Source organism: Trachypithecus francoisi, unplaced genomic scaffold (assembly GCF_009764315.1).
Source record: "Trachypithecus francoisi isolate TF-2019V2 unplaced genomic scaffold, Tfra_2.0 Lachesis_group5, whole genome shotgun sequence".
NCBI lineage: Eukaryota > Metazoa > Chordata > Mammalia > Primates > Cercopithecidae > Trachypithecus > Trachypithecus francoisi.
In genome coordinates this window covers 26594650-26613275 of record NW_022681470.1, presented here as the reverse complement: position 1 = coordinate 26613275, position 18626 = coordinate 26594650, and the positions used below count along the sequence as shown (strand labels likewise).

At 39.7% G+C, this 18626-nt stretch overlaps 2 protein-coding genes across 17 annotated transcripts in view; one reads left to right on the top strand and one right to left on the bottom strand.

Annotated features, from left to right (window-relative positions):
* SCYL3 (SCY1 like pseudokinase 3) overlaps window positions 1–15906 on the top strand; it is a 44016-nt gene extending 28110 nt beyond the window's left edge. For 4 of the 9 annotated variants that reach the window (XM_033199613.1, XM_033199611.1, XM_033199610.1 and 1 more), the window contains 7 exons: window positions 686–763; window positions 3170–3309; window positions 4896–5080; window positions 9455–9626; window positions 13025–13186; window positions 14023–14717; window positions 15199–15315. In XM_033199613.1, the coding sequence (XP_033055504.1) occupies window positions 686–763; window positions 3170–3309; window positions 4896–5080; window positions 9455–9626; window positions 13025–13186; window positions 14023–14717; window positions 15199–15258 (1492 nt within the window). In that variant the 3' untranslated portion in view covers window positions 15259–15315. Of the gene's footprint in view, window positions 1–685; window positions 764–3169; window positions 3310–4895; window positions 5081–9454; window positions 9627–13024; window positions 13187–14022; window positions 14718–15198 lie in introns of all 9 variants that reach the window. The other 5 variants (XM_033199608.1, XM_033199607.1, XM_033199612.1 and 2 more) reach the window with 3 other exon arrangements.
* CUNH1orf112 (chromosome unknown C1orf112 homolog) overlaps window positions 14914–18626 on the bottom strand; it is a 66038-nt gene continuing 62325 nt past the window's right edge. For 6 of the 8 annotated variants that reach the window (XM_033199600.1, XM_033199597.1, XM_033199598.1 and 3 more), the window contains 3 exons: window positions 18504–18584; window positions 16980–17099; window positions 14914–16162 (listed from right to left, as the gene is read on the bottom strand). In XM_033199600.1, coding sequence (XP_033055491.1) covers window positions 15965–16162; window positions 16980–17099; window positions 18504–18584 — 399 coding nt within the window. In that variant the 3' untranslated portion in view covers window positions 14914–15964. Of the gene's footprint in view, window positions 16163–16979; window positions 17100–18233; window positions 18396–18503; window positions 18585–18626 lie in introns of those variants that run through there. The other 2 variants (XR_004434305.1, XR_004434304.1) reach the window with 2 other exon arrangements.

Sequence of the window (18626 nt, the reverse complement as noted above, 5' to 3'; positions counted from 1 at the left end):
GAGACTGGAGAGTCACCAATATTTTGTAATGGTAATGTCATTTCTCCCAGTATATTTCATTTAACATCCTATTACAACCAACAATTTGGAGGATTTTTCTGACGAAACCATAAAGCATGTTAGCATATGTGTGTTTAAACTTGTATCCTCTTCACAGATCTCTTTGATATTAAAATGTTAATTTTCATAGAGGCTTGTTCTGTAGTATTTGTCTCATAAGCTACTTAGTTGTAATAGAATCTTTATTTTTTATTTTTTATTTTTTTTGAGACGGAGTCTCGCTCTGTAGCCCAGGCTGGAGTGCAGTGGCCGGATCTCAGCTCACTGCAAGCTCCGCCTCCCGGGTTTACGCCATTCTCCTGCCTCAGCCTCCCGAGTAGCTGGGACTACAGGCGCCCGCCGCCTCGCCCGGCTAGTTTTTTGTGTTTTTTAGTAGAGACGGGGTTTCACCATGTTAGCCAGGATGGTCTCGATCTCCTGACCTTGTGATCCACCCGTCTCGGCCTCCCAAAGTGCTGGGATTACAGGCTTGAGCCACCGCGCCCTGCCAATAGAATCTTTAAATGGCAAAGGAGAATGTTTCTTTGTTTAAAATTATGTTGATGTAGTCTGTGGTTATGGCCTCAATATTTAACATGCCTTCTCTAATCTGTTCTGCTGAATTCCTTCTCTTTTTGGCATTTAGAAATGATTTTCTGGAAGTTGTGAATTTCTTGAAAAGTTTAACATTGAAGAGTGAAGAGGAAAAAACGGAATTCTTTAAGTAAGTTCAGAAAATTAAGAATTTAAATTGAATAACTTGGATTAACTCCATGTAATCACTTGAGGTATTCTAGAGAAGATGACTCGGGTATTTGGTTTATTTCACATTTATTGAACATTTCCTATGTGTCAGGCTTTCTGCTAGGCCCTGGGATAGATATTTCTGGTGAAGGAAACAGGTACCCAGACTGATAATCCTTAAACAGAGAGGTGGGTACAGGAGAGCTTTTGGAAGGAGTCCTGAGAACACACAGGGCAGGAGGAGGTCATTAGAGAAAAGGTATTCTAGGCAGAGGGGCGACATAAACAAATGCACAAAGACAAGACCTAGTGTGACTTGTGCAAGAACCGCAAGCAGTTGAGTCCTGCTGGGGGAGAAATTCCAAGACAAGGACAGGTAGGAGGTACCCCTCCCATGTGGCAGTGAGGAGTGCTGACATTATTTGTCAATAGGGGACTTCAGGCATTGAAGCCATCAAAGAGGTGGAAGCAGGCTGCGAAACAGATTAATGTCCCTTTAGGTGGATCACTTTGTTCTCTTTTACGGGAAGGCTTAACTCATTTAAGATTTTGATTGGTTAGTAGACTGTGGTAGTCCAGGCAATAAATATGAAGCCACACATAAGGGCATTAATGTCTACAATGAAGAAGACACTAAAATAAAGGTTTAAAAAGATAAAGCTGAGAAGTCTTAGTGATTATCACCAAATGAAATAGAGAATATTGGAGGAGAGGACCTAATATGCAGGGAAAATTATGATTTCAGTGTTGGATATGTTGGTTTGAAGTATCTGTTGGACTTTAGATAGAGATGTACATGGACAGTTGACCAGACAGGTCTGAAGCTTGAGAGAAGTCTTAAGCTGACGAGCTAGAGGGAAATATTAGGGTGTTAGCCTGTAGTTGGTGATATTTTCACAGAGAAAGTGGGTAGCATGAAGGACAGTGGACCCAAATGGTAATCCTAGGGCACCCAACCTTATAAGGGGGCTGGTGGGAATTGGTGGCTGGTGGGAAGGGGTGGCTGATGAATGAGAAGCAGGGGTTAGAGGAGACTCAGAGAGCTAGGAAGGCTATGATATTCCCAAAGGAGTAGGGAATTTCACAAAGGTAGGAGGAATCAACAGGGACCTGTTCATTTAGCAGTTAGGAAGACACTGGTAACATTATATTAGCAAGAGCTGTTCCAGCAGTGAGAATGCATTGGGCTGATAAGTGAACAGAAGGTGAGAAAGACACTGGAGAAAAACTTGGAGAGAAAATATTATCACTGAAGAAGCAAATGGAGTCAAGGAAGCATTTTGTAAGGGTGGAAGAGACCTGAGCATATTAATAGACGAGGGAAAGGGGCTAGCAGAAGAATGGAGGGAGTAGTTGAAGCTGCAGTCAAGTTGGGGAAGACTGTTAGTGCATTGTCCTGGAAGAGAGGGGAATGCTGGGGCAGTGACTGGATGGGGCTGGCCTTAAGAGGAGGCCCTCGGAACCTTGATAACTGGAAGGGAGGTGGGAATGAGTATCAATGTAAACCTGTTTGCTGATAGTGGTGTAGGGGTTTGAACGTGATAATGCATGTGACCTGTTTCCTAATGAAGTAGGAGGCAAGGATATCTGCTAAGGGTGATTGTATAATGGAGTAATATTACCATTAATACCTAATATCTGTATTTTTTAACAAAGTGCTTTTATATATGTTGTTTTAATTTATGGGGATAGTGACAAAAGCCTATAATTTGTTAGTTATGGAAACTTTCTACATTGTTTAAATTTGAGAAAGTGTCTTTTATTATCTAGAAAGCCTGTCTTACTAGGGTAAAAAGGAGGGCACTTTGGCTGTTAGTAAGGGGATAATTTGGTGGAAACATTTCCTGGTGTGAATTGGAGGTATGCTGACTAGCTGGCTTTGCCTCACACTTCCTGTTTTTTTTTGTTTGTTTGTTTGTTTTTTGAGACAGAATCTCACTGTCACCCAGGCTGGAGTGCAGTGGTGTGATCTCAGCTCACTGCAACCTCTGCCTCCCAGCTTCAGGTGATTGAACCTCAGCCTCCCATGCCTCAGCCCCGAGTAGTTGGGATTACAGGCATCTGCCACCATGCCTGGCTAATTTTTGTACTTTATTAGTAGAGATGGGGTTTCACCATGTTGGCCAAGCTGGTCTCAAACTCCTGACCTCAAGTGATCTGCCCGCCTTGGCCACCTAAGGTTCTGGGATTACAGGTGTGAGCCGCTGCACCCAGCCATGCATTTTTCTTAAGTACTTGGGGACCAATCTGTTCACCTTTTCTATCTCCATTTCAAAATGCATCACTTTGATAGAAGTGAGAGAGAAGCTGTGTGTAGGCTAAACTGTCCAAGTAAGCTGATACAGTGTCATGACCAGTTTCCTGGGCTTTCCCTTTTTGTCCTCAGATTTCTGCTGGACAGAGTCAGCTGCTTGTCAGAGGAATTGATAGCTTCAAGGTTGGTGCCTCTTCTGCTTAATCAGTTGGTGTTTGCAGAGCCAGTGGCTGTTAAGAGTTTTCTTCCTCATCTGCTTGGCCCCAAAAAAGGTGAATGCTTTTTCAAAGTGTTGTTGCTAGTTAAGGAGTTTGGTGATTATTAGTCCATATTTGAGCAGGATGAGATTACTGTGTGGTGTAGTTAATGTTTGGTTCTAAAAACAGAGAACAGTTGTTGGCCCCTGATGTGATAACTTTAATTTTCAAACATGGGTACCACAGTCCACAGGATAAATGAAGCATCTTCCTAGAGAGTCCAATTTACTATAATAAGTGTTACATCTGACTAGAATCTGAAATATACATGTGAAGTTTTAAGGTAAGGCATGCATCTTCAAAGAACTTTTACATTTATCACGAATCATTTAGGCCTGTACCTCCTACCTTACCAAAACCAACCCATTTATTTTCTATTTTCAGTGAAAAGCACTGAGATCATTTTACTTCTTGGGACTTCAGGGTTTTTTTTTCCGAATGTGAAAAGAGGTTATTGCTTTGGAATTTTACAATTTTATAGCACTATAGATGATAACACAACAGATTAGAGAATATAGTATTAATATAACACTAGAATTTTAAGTTACGTAGAATCCTGCTTTCAGAATTTATTTTCTTAAAGGGATCTCAGTCCAACAAAGCTTTGTTACAGTTTAGAATTTCCTTATATCTCTACTTTGATATCATTCTCTTTAGCCACAAATTTTTCTTTATAGCTCTTACATCCTATTCCTCAGTAGGTCTTACATAGGGGTGTGCCTCTGATTCACCTATGTTGCTTTTTAAAAATTTGCCTCTTTGCTTGATCCATTGTTTCTAGAACAGAGTCAGGACATAGGTATACATATTTTTTAAAAGTTCCCAAATAATTCTCAATGCATACCTGCCTGATAACCACTACCATAAATATTGGAAAAAGAGGACTATCCAGCATCAAAGTCCCACTGTAGCATTTAACACCTGGTTTTGCAAATACAACTACAACAATATCAGTATGTCACAAATCTAGTGTATGAAATTCCTCACTGATTCAACATAAATTTATAAAAAGTTACTCAGAATTCTATTAAAATACCAGCTTTGTTTTATACTAAGTATGATCTCTAGTATTTCAAAAACTCTACAGATAAGTGTACTTAACATAATTAAGCGTTAAGTAATTTTGGGTCAAGAAAAGAACTTTCCTTTGGTTTAGAGCATTAGAATTTAGAAGAGTACTGGCTGACCGGGCATGGTGGCTCATGCCTGTAATCCCAGCACTTTGGGACGCCAAGGCAGGCGGTTCACCTAGGTCAGCAGTTTGAGACCAGCCTGGCCAATATGGTGAAACCCTGTCTCTACTAAAAATAAAAAAATTAGCCTGTGGTGGCGGGTGCCTGTAATCCCAGCTACTCGGGAGGCTGAGGCAGGAGAATTGCTTGAACCTGGGAGCGGGAGTTTGCAGTGAGCCGAGATTGCGCCCGTGCACTCCAGCCTGGGTGACAGAGTGAGACTCCATCTCAAAAAAAATAACATAAAATAAATTTAGAAGAGTACTTAGAATATGTGTACTTTTGGGCTCAGTGCATGAATTATGCTTAATACTCTTCACCGAAATGAAAATTTGCTTTTTCATCTGTAATCTTTGATTTTTCGGGTAGATCATGCGCAGGGAGAAACTCCTTGCTTGCTCTCACCAGCCCTGTTCCAGTCACGGGTGATCCCCGTGCTTCTCCAGTTGTTCGAAGTTCACGAAGAGCATGTGCGGATGGTTCTGCTGTCTCACATCGAGGCCTACGTGGAGCACTTCACTCAGGAGCAGCTGAAGAAAGTCATCTTGCCACAGGTCAGAGGCCAAGTTTGCAGTGGGGTAGTCACAGAACCTGAGGAAAGAGTGCTGAAAGAATGGAGGAGGTTTGGAAGTATTCAGATAATAGCTTACAAAGCCTTGAGGCAGCAGTCTGTGGAATACAAAGTGCTGAAATTAAAATTGCATTTCCATTCCATTCACACAGGCAAATCGATTAAACCGACATATTTGGCCTTAACCTGGGAAAAACTGTAATTGTTTGCTAATTTCAGGAGGGTAAATGAATAACAATAATATATGGAGTGCTTTGTGAACATAAAATGTAATTATCCATAATTATTATAAAGTAATTAAATTAGAACAGAGAGGAACATGAGATGATTTGTATTAGTGGCTTTTAGCCTGTTGTTACCAGCCACTAGGGAACTTTATTATGATTTGCCCACTGAAGTGTTTCGTTAGTGAAACTAATGAAAGGTTTGTATTAGTTTCTTAGGCTGCCATAACAAATTATCACAAACTGCATGGCTTAAAGCAATAGAAATTTATTCTTAGTTCTGGAGGCCAGAAGTCTAGAACCAGGGTGTCACCAGGACCCTGCTTCCTCTGAAGGCTGTAGGATGTGAAAGGGACTCCTTACAAGCTTCTCGTAGCTCCCAGCAATCCTTGATATTTGGCTTCTGTCTATATCATTCCAACCTCTGCCTCTGTTGTCACGTGGCCTTCCTACCTCCTTGTCTGTCTTTACATGGCCTTAGAAAGACAACAGTCATCGAATTTATGGCCTACCCTAACCCAGTATAAAGGTCACATTCTGCATGGACATGAATTTTGGAGGGACACTATTCAACCTCGTATGAGGTTTTAAAAAAATTGTTTTAAAAGACTACAATCATATGGTGTCTTTCAAATAATTTTCCTGTGAGATAGATTAACATTCTCTCTGCTTTCAAGGAGCTCGTAAGTGGGACATGTTTCAGTCATCTGTTGCCGTGTAACTACCCCAAAACTTAGTGCCTTAAAACAACAATCATTTTATTCTCATGATTCTTTGGATTGACTGGACTCAGCTGAAGGTTCTGTTCCACATACCAGCTGAGGCTTCAGTCATCTGGGGGCCGACAAGGGTTGACACATGCAAAATGGCTCCTTGGTATCTTGGAAGGGGTGGCTGTGAGGCTGGGCCTTTCTCTCCATGAATTTTCAGGGAGCCTGGGGGCTTCTGTCCCCCAAAGTGACATTTCCACATGTGAAGGGGTGGCCTGCCTCTCCACACCTGTGGGCGTTTCTCGTTAGGTGGAATGAGAGACTTGAGAAAAGAAACGAGAAACAGAGACAAAGAGAAAGAAAAAGTGGGCCCAGGGGACTGGCGCACTCAGCATACAGGGGACCCACGCCGGCACCGGTCTCTGAGTTCCCTTAGTATTTATTGATAATTATCTTTACCATCTTAGAAAAAGGGAAGTGACAGGATAATAGGATCATGGTAGGGAGAAGGTCAGCAGTAAGACATATGAATAAAGATCTCTGTGACATAAGTTTAAGGAAAAGTGCTGTGCCTTGATAAGCATATGTAAACATCTCCATAAACCCTTTTAGTGCATTAAGAGCAGCTTGCGCTAGCATGTCCCACCTTTCGCCCTAAGGCGGTTTTCTCCTTTCTCAGTAAACAGAACATACAATCAGGTTTTACACCGAGATGTTCCATTGCCCAGGGACAGGCAGGAGACAGATGCTTTTCTCTATCTCAACCGCCAAGAGACCTTCTTCCCTCTTACACTAGTCCTCCTCAGCACAGACCCTTCATGGGTGTCAGGCTGGGGGACGATTAGGTCTTTCCCTTCCCACGAGGCCATATTTCAGACTATCACATGGGGAGAAGCCTTGGACAATACCTAGCTTTCCTAGGCAGAGGTCCCTGCGACGTTTGGCCGTGTATGTGTCCCTGGGTACTTGAGATTAAGAGAAAGGTGATGACTTTTCACTAGCATACTGCCTTCAGGCACTTGTTTAACAAAGCACACCCTGCACAGCCCAAAATCCTTTAAACCTTGAGTCAGCAGAGCATATGTCTCTTGCAAGGACAAGGTTGGGGGTAGGGTCACAGATTAAAAGCATCTCAAATACAGAACAAAATGGAGTTTCTTACATCTACTTATTTCTACACAGACACAGTAACAGTCTGATCTTTCTTTTCCCCACACACATGATTTCTCTAGCAAGGTAGGTGGAGTTCTTAAATGGATGGCCAGTCTCAAGAAAAAAAGGGGGCAAAAGAAGCCGTCTTAAAAGTGTAGGTTGTGAACTGACAGTCTTTTTGCCTCATTCTCTCGGCTAGAGTTGCAAAAGTCAGCCCAGGCTCATTGTGGGATGGGTTTACTCAAGGGCATGGATACTGGAGGTGTGTTTCATAGGGGGCTGACTTTAAAGTCACTATGTTGTACTAACTACAACATAGCACTTTGTATTTACATCTGTAGCAGTAATTCTTACCCAGTATGTAGTTGTGTCTGGAAATTTAGAAGAGGAATGAAGCAGGAACTCTGACATGGAGGTGTCATCATAGGTCTCAGAACTGGACTGAGATCAGAGAGTAAATGTTGAGCATGTGGAAGGCAATGAAAGCTCTCAATACTTAGGAAACTGCTTCCCCTAAAGAAGAGTGGGCCAATTTGTGTGTGCTAGAAAGTTCACTTTGGTAGCAGTGTGGAAGAGAGAACACAGAAAGGGAGATAAGCTAGGAAGCTGTTAGAATAGTTTAGCTAAGAGATGACAAAGGCTAGGGAAAGTGTGACAGTGGATATAGGAGAGGGACACAGAAGGGGTAGTACGCAGTTTCTCATTAGATGGAAGAGGTGTTGAGGATGACTGATTTTTGGCTTGGGGGATTGTTTTATGATTATCATATTCAGTGGGTAGAACTCTAATATGTAAAAGAAACAAGCTTTAGTTTACATGTACAGAAAGTGCCTGATCTGTTGGCATTGGTCCTAATAATTATCTTTTGAGTCCTGTTTGAAACCTTTGATCTTACTATATAAATGAGGAAACTAGGCCAGAAAAATAAAAAGACCAATCGAGAATTACTAGCAGAGCTAAGACCAAAACCAAAGATTCCTGATACCTATCACACCCTGCTGCTTCCACTAGGCAGGCCAGTTACCCTGGCCTTGTGTCTGGCTGGTGCAGATGCTTTGAAGGTCATTTCCTTCCTTCTCTGCAGAGCAGTACTTGCCTGGTATCTGTATGTTACTGTATTCTAAGGTGTTTTTGGTTGCAAGTAACTGAAACTCATTTTAAACCAGCTAAAGCAAAACAAAAAAATTTAATAAATGTTAGACTACCTTAGATGGAAATCAAGTGCAGCTGGGGCTTACAGCCATACGTTTTTAATTCCTTTCTTCTCTCTGCATTTGACTTTTGACTCTCTGAAGACCAGCTTTCCTTGTTTTGGTGTGCACATGGCCAAACACGGTTGTCCCATAACTTCCAAGTTTTCTGTCCTCATTAAAAAAAAAAAAAAAAAAAAAAATTCTAGAGATGGGGTGTGTGTTGCCCAAGCTAGAGTGTAGTGGCTGTTCACAGGCATGATCCCACTACTGATCAGCCCAGGAGCTTTGACCTGCTCCATTTCCAACCTGGGCTGGTTCACCCCTCTTTAGGCAACCTGGTGGTCCCCAGCTCCTGGGAGATCACCATATTGATGCTGAATTTAGTGCAGGACACCCAAGGGGCGTAGCACACTACCACCCAGAACTCCTGGGCTCAAGTGATCCACCTGCCTCAGCCTTCGGAGTAGCTGGGGCTACAGGCACGTGTCACTGCCTGGCATAGTGTCCTCATTTTAAGTAAACCTATATAAACTGAAAATATAAATTCTAGTTTATATTACTGGACAAGAGATCGTGATGGGCTCAGTTTGGGACAGGTGTTACATGCATCATTTACAAAGGAAGTTTTAAGGTCCTACCCTTGAAAAGAGCTGAAAAGAGGAGCATGGACAGGAACATAACTGTTAGTGCCCTAGACGAGTTCTGAGTGTGCTCTGCAAAACACTGCCAGTATGTGAACTGTTTATTACAGTTCTGTGATGTGAGTACAGATATGAAGACTTAACATTTAAAACCTTTTGTAGCAATTTGACAGTATTTTTATGTCCCCAACATATGTCTTTTTAATTTTGTTTTGATTGTATTTTTTAAAAATGGTAAGTCTATGATGGATTGGGAGGGGAAGATACTGGTCTTTTACCACAGGTAGTTTTGAGAGCCACTGACCTGGAACACATATCCAAGATAATGTAGTTTATCTGAATAAGCACAATCTGTTTGCAGCCCAAATGCTCATTTACAGGGGAAGAAAGAGATAGGTATTGTGGTTGTCAACCCTTATTACCTCATTTACTCCTAGGTTTTGCTGGGCCTGCGTGATACTAGCGATTCCATTGTGGCAATTACTCTGCATAGCCTAGCAGTGCTGGTCTCCCTACTTGGACCAGAGGTGGTTGTGGGAGGAGAACGAACCAAGATCTTCAAACGCACTGCCCCAAGTTTTACTAAAAATATTGACCTTTCTCTAGAAGGTAAGAATTATTAAAAAGTCTAGCTTTTTGTGTATTTTTTTTTAGATTTTTAATATTATATAAGTAATGTAGGAGGGTCATATTCAGTCAAATGATATAAAGAAGTATAAATAAAAAGTTAATTTCCCTTTCTGAACTTCTGGGGGGGCTTTTCAGTGGAAATCCTTTCATTTTTTTTTAAGCTTGCAAAAATACACAAATATATGTTTACACATGCATAGAGTTGTGTACCACATAAGGACGTTTTGGTCAATGAAGGACCTCGTAAATGACCGACTGTCTATACCACGGTGGTCTCATGACATTATAATGGAGCTGAAAAATTGCTATTGGCAGTTGATGTTGTAGCTGTAGTGGAATGCATTACTCATGTGTTTGTGGTGATGCTGGTGTAAACAAACCTAGTGTGCTGCCAGTCATAAAAGTATAGTGCACACAGTTATGTGCAGTGCATAATACTTGGTAATGATAACAAATGACTATGTAACTGATTTATATATTTACTATACTTTTAATCATTAGTGTATTCCTTCTGATTTAAAAAAAAAGGAGTTTAACTGTGAAACAGCCTCCAGGGGGTCCTTCAGGAGATATTCCAGAAGGCGGCATTTTTATCAGAGGACATGACAGCTGGGGAGGTCAAAGACAGTGAAATTGATTATCTTGACCCTGTGTAGGCCTAGGCTAATGTGTGTGATTGTGTCTTAGCTTTTAACAAAAAAGTTTCAAAGTAAAAATAAGTAATTTTAAAAACAGAAAAAGCTTACAGAATAAGGATATAAAGAAAATATTTTGGTACAGTTGTACAATATGTTTTAAGCATAGTGTTATTACAAAAGAGTCAAACAGTTAAAAACATTAAAAAGTTTATAAAGTTATAGTAAGCTAAGACTATTGAAAAAATTTTTTAAATAAACTTAGTGTAGCCTGGCCAGGCGTGGTGGCTCACACCTGTAATCCCAGCACTTTGGGAGGCTGAGGCGGGCAGATCACGAGGTCAGGAGATCAAGTCCATCCTGGCTAACACGGTGAAACCCTGTTTCTACTAAAAATACAAAAACATTAGCCAGGCTTGGTGGCGGGTGCCAGTAGTCCCGGGAGGCTGAGACAGGAGAATGGCGTGAACCTGGGGGGCAGAGCTTGCAGTGAGCTAAGATCGTACCACTGCACTCCAGCCTGGGCAACAGAGCGAGACTCCGTCTCAAAAAAATTAATAAATAAAAATAAACTTAGTGCAGCCTAAGTGTAGTGTTTATAAAGCGTATGATGGTGTACAGTAATGTCCTAGGCCTTTGTATTCATTCACTGGTAACTCAGCAACTTCTTGTCCTACAAATGCCATTCATAGTAAATACCCTATACAGGTATACCATGTATCATTATATTTTTATTGTACCTTTTCTATGTTTAGATACACAAATAATTACCACTGTGTTACAATTACCTGCAGTACTCAGTACAGTAACATGCTGTATCAGTTTATAGCCTAGGTGTTAGTAGGCTATACCATCTATGATGTTTGTACAAGGACAAAATCGCCTAAGATGCATTTCTCAGTACATATCCCCATTGTTAAGTGACACAAGACTGTGTAGGATTTTTGTTTAAATGGTAAGAAAATGCCATGCACAAATCTGTAACTTGTTTAATTTGTTTTCATGTAACAACATATCAGGGACCTGTCTCCCAATACATAGAAGTCTAACTTACTCTTTGAAAGCTACCTAATATTTCATTGAACATAATTCATTCAGTGATTTATTTATTCAAGGATACTGCATCCATTTCTGGATTTGTAATCACTATAAACAGTGCTGCAATGAATATCTTTATACATGTATCTTTCCAGTTGGTCCCCCATATTTGCAGGTTTGCATCTGCAGATTCAACCAACTGTGGATCAAAAATACTCAGAAAAGAAACAAACAAAAAAAAGGTATTATAAGTAACCCAGAAATGATTTAAAGTATTATGGGATGATATGCATAGGTTATATTTAAATACTACATCATTTTCTTTAAGAGACTTAAGCGTCTGCGGACACTATATGTCAGAAGTAAACTTGCTGGGCCAAAGGATGTATTTTAAATTTAGTACATACTGTCAGCTTACAAAAAGGTTACATCAATTCTTATTAACACTAGATGTTTAAGTTTCTTGTGACTTTTCTTGGCCTATGGGGTAAAAAGCTGTTGACTTTTAGATACTTCAGGAAGTCCTTATTTCTGGTATGTTCCCAGTGGATGTTACCTGGGAGGCAGCAGTAATTTCTGGTCTTACAAGAATTTTTTATCAACAATGTCATTGCTCCTTTGTATAGCCTTCAATAAGACAATGACCTTGTTATGTAATTCTGGATCTCTAACCCAGTTCTCACTGATAGTTGGTAACATGGAGACACTTAATAGAAAAGAGTTATCAGATAGGCTTTTCTCTAATTTTGATGCTAAAAGAATTTTTAAAGCAACATTGGCTTCCTGAAGTTTTGAAGAGCGTTCACCTCTTCCTTGGTGCTAATGAAACCAGTGTCGTGGCTGCAAAGAGCTTGTAAAGGGTGATATAGAGTCTGTGGTCTCATTTTCAGCTATGAGAGGGAAATACGAAATTAAGTCTGCCTGAAAGAGGTGGAGAACATGGTTCAGAGAAGACGACATCGGATAAGACATTAGATAGGACTTAAAGGAGGACAGTGGCACAAATAAGAGTGAAGGGCTTGTAGAGGCCTGGCCTTAGAGGGCTGGGGTGAGGAGGGGAGATGTGCTGCTGAAGAGAGCTGGGGACCTAATTGTAAGAATTTACCCCAGGCCATTCCCCACATCCTTTTTTTTTTTTTTAGCCAAAATTTTATTGAATCATTTTGACCAATGCCCATTTTTATTATGAACTTTCTGGTAAACTGTTAAGGACATTTCTTGAAACTTTCCCCAGTTGGTGTTAAATGTCCATAGCTTAAATTTATTATTTTAACTACTACTAAGTGTATAGTTTTGTGGTATTCAGTACATTCATATTCTTGTGCTTATACTCTTCAACTTTTATTCTTAAAAGGAAAGTAAGTAGAATCAGTTGGTTTTAAATCACCACCAACATGTTTTGAAGGGCTGTAATTTTTTAACTAGGTGTCCCAAAGGTTATATCTATATAATGCTTGGATCCTTTCTATTCATCACCACCACATGGAGTGGACACAGCCTGTTCTTAAACACCTCTAGGGACAGGCAGTCCATTCCATAATGGGTGTATGTCTTCAAATGTTTGAAGATGCTCTCTCTTGCATTTTATCCTTTATCTGTGTTAAAATATACCCATTTCACTTAACTTATGCCCACCAACCATGTGATAGATCAAGAAGCAATTTACTGTCCCTTTCATGTTTTGGAGTTTTTATTTACCTTCAGATTCTTCTATGCGTGTCGTCTGCAGCAAGCACAGTCAGATCTCGCCAGTCTTGGAGAACCCCTTCTCTAGCATATTCCCTAAATGTTTCTTTTCTGGCAGCATGCCCATCAACAGCAAGAAGCACATACAGCGAGATTACTACAATACTCTTTTACAGACAGGTAGAAATATTAAATTTATATAGTTTTTCCATTGCTTGGATGAATGTTTTCCTGAGACTAATAAGCTTAAGAGTGTTTGGGAGTTTTGAGACTGATTTATTTGTAATTATATAGTCAGCGTTGGTCTCATCTTGTTTCTCCAGACTATTGGATATATACTTACCTCTTCTTTGTAATTGGTGAGAAAAGCAGGCTGACATTACTTGAATTCTTTTTTGCACTGATACTTTTAAGACTTCTGATGCCTTAGTGTGGCATCTTCCAAATTGTACCAAGAATGATAGTTTTGAAAGATGTTAATAGGCGTGTTGTGAAAAAGAGTTCTGTGGTTAAATGAGTTTGGGGAAATGAGAGCAAAGTCATTAACACATTGCACAGGATCTCTCAGTGCCTTAACTACTACACTTAGGGAAATCTGCTTAAAGTGAGGATAGTAAGTTGAGTTAGGCAAACTTATTTGAGCATGCAAGACTTTTTCAGGCATATGTAATTCACATCCCAAGGATAACACTGCCTGGCTTAGAGCATTTCTCTATTTATGTATAGATAATTATGTCAGTATACTATGTTTAGATATTTAATAAGGATTGAATGTGCTAGGTATTACTTACATGCTTCCACTGAGTTAATAATATAAGTATTATATAATTATTTGGATAACATGTTACATCGTTGATCTTGAGTAATGTTCTGCTGGGATCTCTTTTGCTTAGTATGCATGGATATTTCCAAGTAATTAGATCTATACTACTTACACTTCCTTAATGCTATCCTTCCCCTAAATGTAGTTCTTACCCTTAACCAGTATTTTATGAGAATAATTCTTTTCCCTACAGGCGATCCATTTTCTCGGCCTATTAAATTTCCCATAAATGGACTCTCGGATATAAAAAATACTTTGGAGGACAGTGAAAACTTCCCATCAAGTTCTAAAAAGTCTGAGGAGTGGCCTGACTGGAGCGAGCCTGAGGAGCCTGAAAATCAAACTGTCAACATACAGATTTGGCCTAGAGAACCATGTGATGCTGTCAAGTCCCAGTGCACTACCTTGGATATGGAGGAGTCGTCTTGGGATGACTGCGAGCCCAGCAACTTAGATACTAAAGTAAACCCAGGAGATGGAATCACTGCTACAAAATCTGTTACCTCAGGGGAGCAGAAGCCCATTCCTGCTTTGCTTCCACTCACTGAAGAGTCTATGCCTTGGAAATCAAGCCTACCCCAAAAGACTAGTCTTGTACAAAGCGGGGATGACCCAGACCAAATCATGCCGCCAAAAGTGTCATCACAAGAAAGGCCCCTTAAGGTTCCATCAGAACTTGGTTTAGGAGAGGAATTTACCATTCAAGTAAAAAAGAAGCCAGTAAAAGATCCTGAGATGGATTGGTTTGCTGATATGATCCCAGAAATTAAGCCTTCTGCTGCTTTTCTTGTATTACCTGAACTGAGGACAGAAATGGTCCCTAAAAAGGATGAAGTCTCCTCAGTGATGCAGTTTTCCTCAAAATTTGCTGCAGCAGAAATTACTGAGGTGAGTACTTTTTATGGAGTAAACTGTGCTACTAGCTTTAGGATTTCCCTCATAGGTCCTAGTTGCAGTATCCCATTTATAACAAGCAACGTGCTATTTTCCCAATCATCAAGTCAAGCACAAAATTAACAAAATCAGTTTCTGTCATTGGTATCTTTCCTTCCCCAGAAAAATGTAGCAATGCTTAGGCTAAGTGTTTGTTTAATGAGCTATTTTAACCTTTTTATTTGAAAAAAGATTAAAATAAGGATATGGTGTCATCTACACTGATTTTTACTTGATTTTATGGTTTTTGCAAAGCTATTTTCCAGTGCTGTGGTTTTGTAATCCTACTTTTCAACTTTCTGTTAGAGCTCTAAGTTATTTTACTTAGTACGAGGTAGTGTTTCTGGCATCAAAAGATAAATTTTAAATTCCTGCTTTTCAAATTTGCATATGGATTTGTTTCAGTGGGTTCTTGGTGTGCTTTATTTTGTTGCAGGGAGAGGCTGAAGGCTGGGAAGAAGAAGGGGAGCTGAACTGGGAAGATAATAACTGGTGACAATAGATGTGAGTCAAACTTTAGGAAAAAGGATTCCCTTTTAAAAAAAAAAAAAAATCAATACCTCAAAAGCAGGCCTTGGGACAAGAAAACCCCAAAGTGGCCTGCTTTTCCCAGCCCAGGAGCTCATTATCCAGTCTGCACCAACTGAAATATGAGACTGACTGCGAGTGCTGGCTAAAAGCCCTGGGTGGTGAGGCTCACAGTACTGGTTTCCAGGAGGAAGAGCCTTTGTGCATTTGACTGAGGCCAGTTTCTTTGAAGAGCAAGTAGCTGAGGAGAGGTCAAATTTACTGCTTTTTCCAGGACAATTCTGGAAGTAAAGAAAATGTAAGAATTCAAGCTGGTTAGCTTAATTTTGTGCCATTTCTTTAACATAAGAGTAAGCTCTATTATGAAATACAACTTAAAAAAATTTTAGCTATAAAAAATTTTAGCTATAAATTATATAAATGATTTTAAATTGCTGAGGTTTCCTTAGGCAGCTTATTTATTTGTTTACAGTTATACTATCTGAGTAAATGGTTCTTTGTGGACCTGGGCAGTTCCTGACTGTTCCACATGTAGTACATTGTACCAAAGTTCTTAATGAGAATATTCCCCACAATCCTGTTCTCTAAATGTCAAATAAAGATTATTTTCACTAGATTCAACTTTACAAAATTTGTTTTATATCTGTTTGTTAGAAAATGTACAGACATAAGTTTCACCCTAGAGTATGTATATAACGTTTTAGCTTATCCATCCTTTCTTGGAGCGCCTCCATTTCCATTAAAAGCCAGGCCGGAGCAGGACCCTTTTGGAGTAGTGACTCAGTTGCTTCCAAGGCCCCTGCTATTGTGTGCAGCGCTGACCTGTACTCTTCTTCCCAGGGGAACTCCTGACGAGCTCTTTTTGCATAAGGCTGGGAAAAAAACATAAATAATATCATAAATATAAAGAACCTTCCTTTTGGACTGGAATAAAGTTTACGTGCAAATTTTATTCTAGTCATTGGATCACAAGGGTAGGAGGGTGCACCCCGAAACCCCTACACAAATATATAAAGCCATTTTGGTTTTATCATAGCAATTCAGAGTGCGACTACTAGTGTCTTAGTTTGTATGTGGTATACAAGAAGTATCCTGTCCCAAAGGGCTCCCAATGAGAAGTGCTGCATAGTCCAAGCTTACATGTCTTATAAACAAGTTCATAAATGTATTTTCTTTTTATGAAAGTTTGACTAAAACTTATCAGAATGTTCTTCATGAATTACTACTATACTAAAGTGCTCAAAACAATATTTTGAATATCCTTATTGGTGTCAAATTTCTGCCTTTTAATAGGCAGATGTGATCTTTAGATACTGCCAAAAATTATTAGGAGTCTGATTTGATTAATAAGGAAAGGAATCAAACTAAACATTTAGGAGAGTAAGTTTCTTTCATATTCTTCTGTGGTTCAGTAAAGACTGCATTTATAGCATCATTGGTACAATATGTAACTTCCCTTAAAGGTTACTACCAATAATTCAAACATACTGAAAGAATATATTTGGTATGGTATAGTCCCACTTCTGATTTTTAAAAGCAGCTACCATAAAACAGAATTTTACATGTCTAGATCTATTTGATGTGAAATTCAACATGAGGCTGGAAACCACATTGGTTTGTTTCATCAGTAAGTAATAAGGGCAGAATTTGCCTTGTTAAAGTTTGGCCCCTATTGAAATCAGCCCATACCTGTAAAGATGACCTCTTTGCTTCTTCTACAGTCACATTAGCAAAGGGTTCCCAGAAAATACCTTTTTCCTGTTTCACACGTTCCACTTTGGCAGCTTCAGTTTCATCTACAAACCCAGTCTGCCAGGGACCATGAAAAACCAAGCAAATGGCAACATGTTAGCACTCTACTAGATATGAAATGGCCACATAATCTATGTAAGTGCTCAGTGTTCAACCATACTAGGCAAATTCTGAAAGTCATATGGACTGATCTTATAAATCCTCTTAGTATAATCTGGATTAAATCACTCTACTGTGTTCTTCCTTACAGAAAAGTTATAGAGTCGTCTTTGCAGGAAAAAATGATAGTCTGCTAACCTTTACTGTATTAGCTAAGAAACTGGCAACAGCAGTTTACACACATGTACTTAAAATCCAGCTTAGATGTAATATAAGTAGGCCAAGTGTGGTGGCTCACACCTGTAATCCCAGGATTTTGGTGGGAGGAATGCTTGAGCCCAGGAGTTTGAGGTTACAGCAAGCTATGATCACACCACCACACTCCAGCCTGGGCGACAGAGCTATCTAAAAAATAAAGTTCAGTGAGTCAAGTGGGCCCGTCCCACCTAAAAAAAAAGTACATAATATATGTAAAATATATAACATGTGCATCATTACATGTAATTTATAAAATAATTCACTTTCTCCGGGTAGTCTAAATTTGTGGTTTAACAGTTCCACTAGTATTTCAATTAACTATTATTTCCTCACACTAAGTTCCAAAGTATGCATAGATATAGGAACCCTGTTACTCAAAATTTTGGTTTTAATTATAAAAACAGGCCTTGGCTGCAAAGAGAATAAAAAAGCCATCCCTTAAAAAAAAAAAAAAAAAAAGACTCAGAGCTTACCCTGGCTTGGGAGACTGCCAAAAAAAAAAAAAAAGCCATGCCTAAGTTATACCCAAAATATGGATGTTTACATCCTCTCAGGCCTACCTAATTATATGATCAAGTGTATTTAATTATGATTATTAATGGCTTAGGGATCCTCATTAGTCATCTCACTGCCTGGATACAAGTGTTCCTTTTTGAGACAATCTTGCTCTATCGCTCAGGCTGGAGTGCAGCTGCACGATCTTGGCTCACTGCAACCTCTGCCTCCCCGGTTCAAGCAATTCTCCTACCTCAGCCTCCTGAGTAGCTGGGACTGCAGGCGTGCACCACCATGCCCTGCTAATTTTTTGTATTTTTAGTAGAGACAGGGTCTCACCATGTTGGCCAGGCTGGTCTTGAACTCCTGACCTTGTGATCCACCCACCTTGGCCTCTCAAAGTGCTGGGATTACAGGCATGAGCCACCATGCCCGGCCCCAAGTGTTTTACTTCTGTGGCCTCAATTGCTTAGTAAAAGTCTGTCAGCACTGTGCTGAGCACTGTGAAAAGTTTAAGAAGATACTCAGGTTGGTTACAGTTACATAATTTCAAAAAAAAAAAAAAAAAATAGGACAAAGAATAAAACATGAGCCATGTAAAGAAAGTACCTTCTCCAGAAAGGATACAACTTTGTTCTTAGTTTCTTCAGAACTGAGACACTGTGGAACTATCTCTTCGTGATTTGTTCCCTATTAAGAAATTGATGAATAAGACCAATTTTAACATATTTC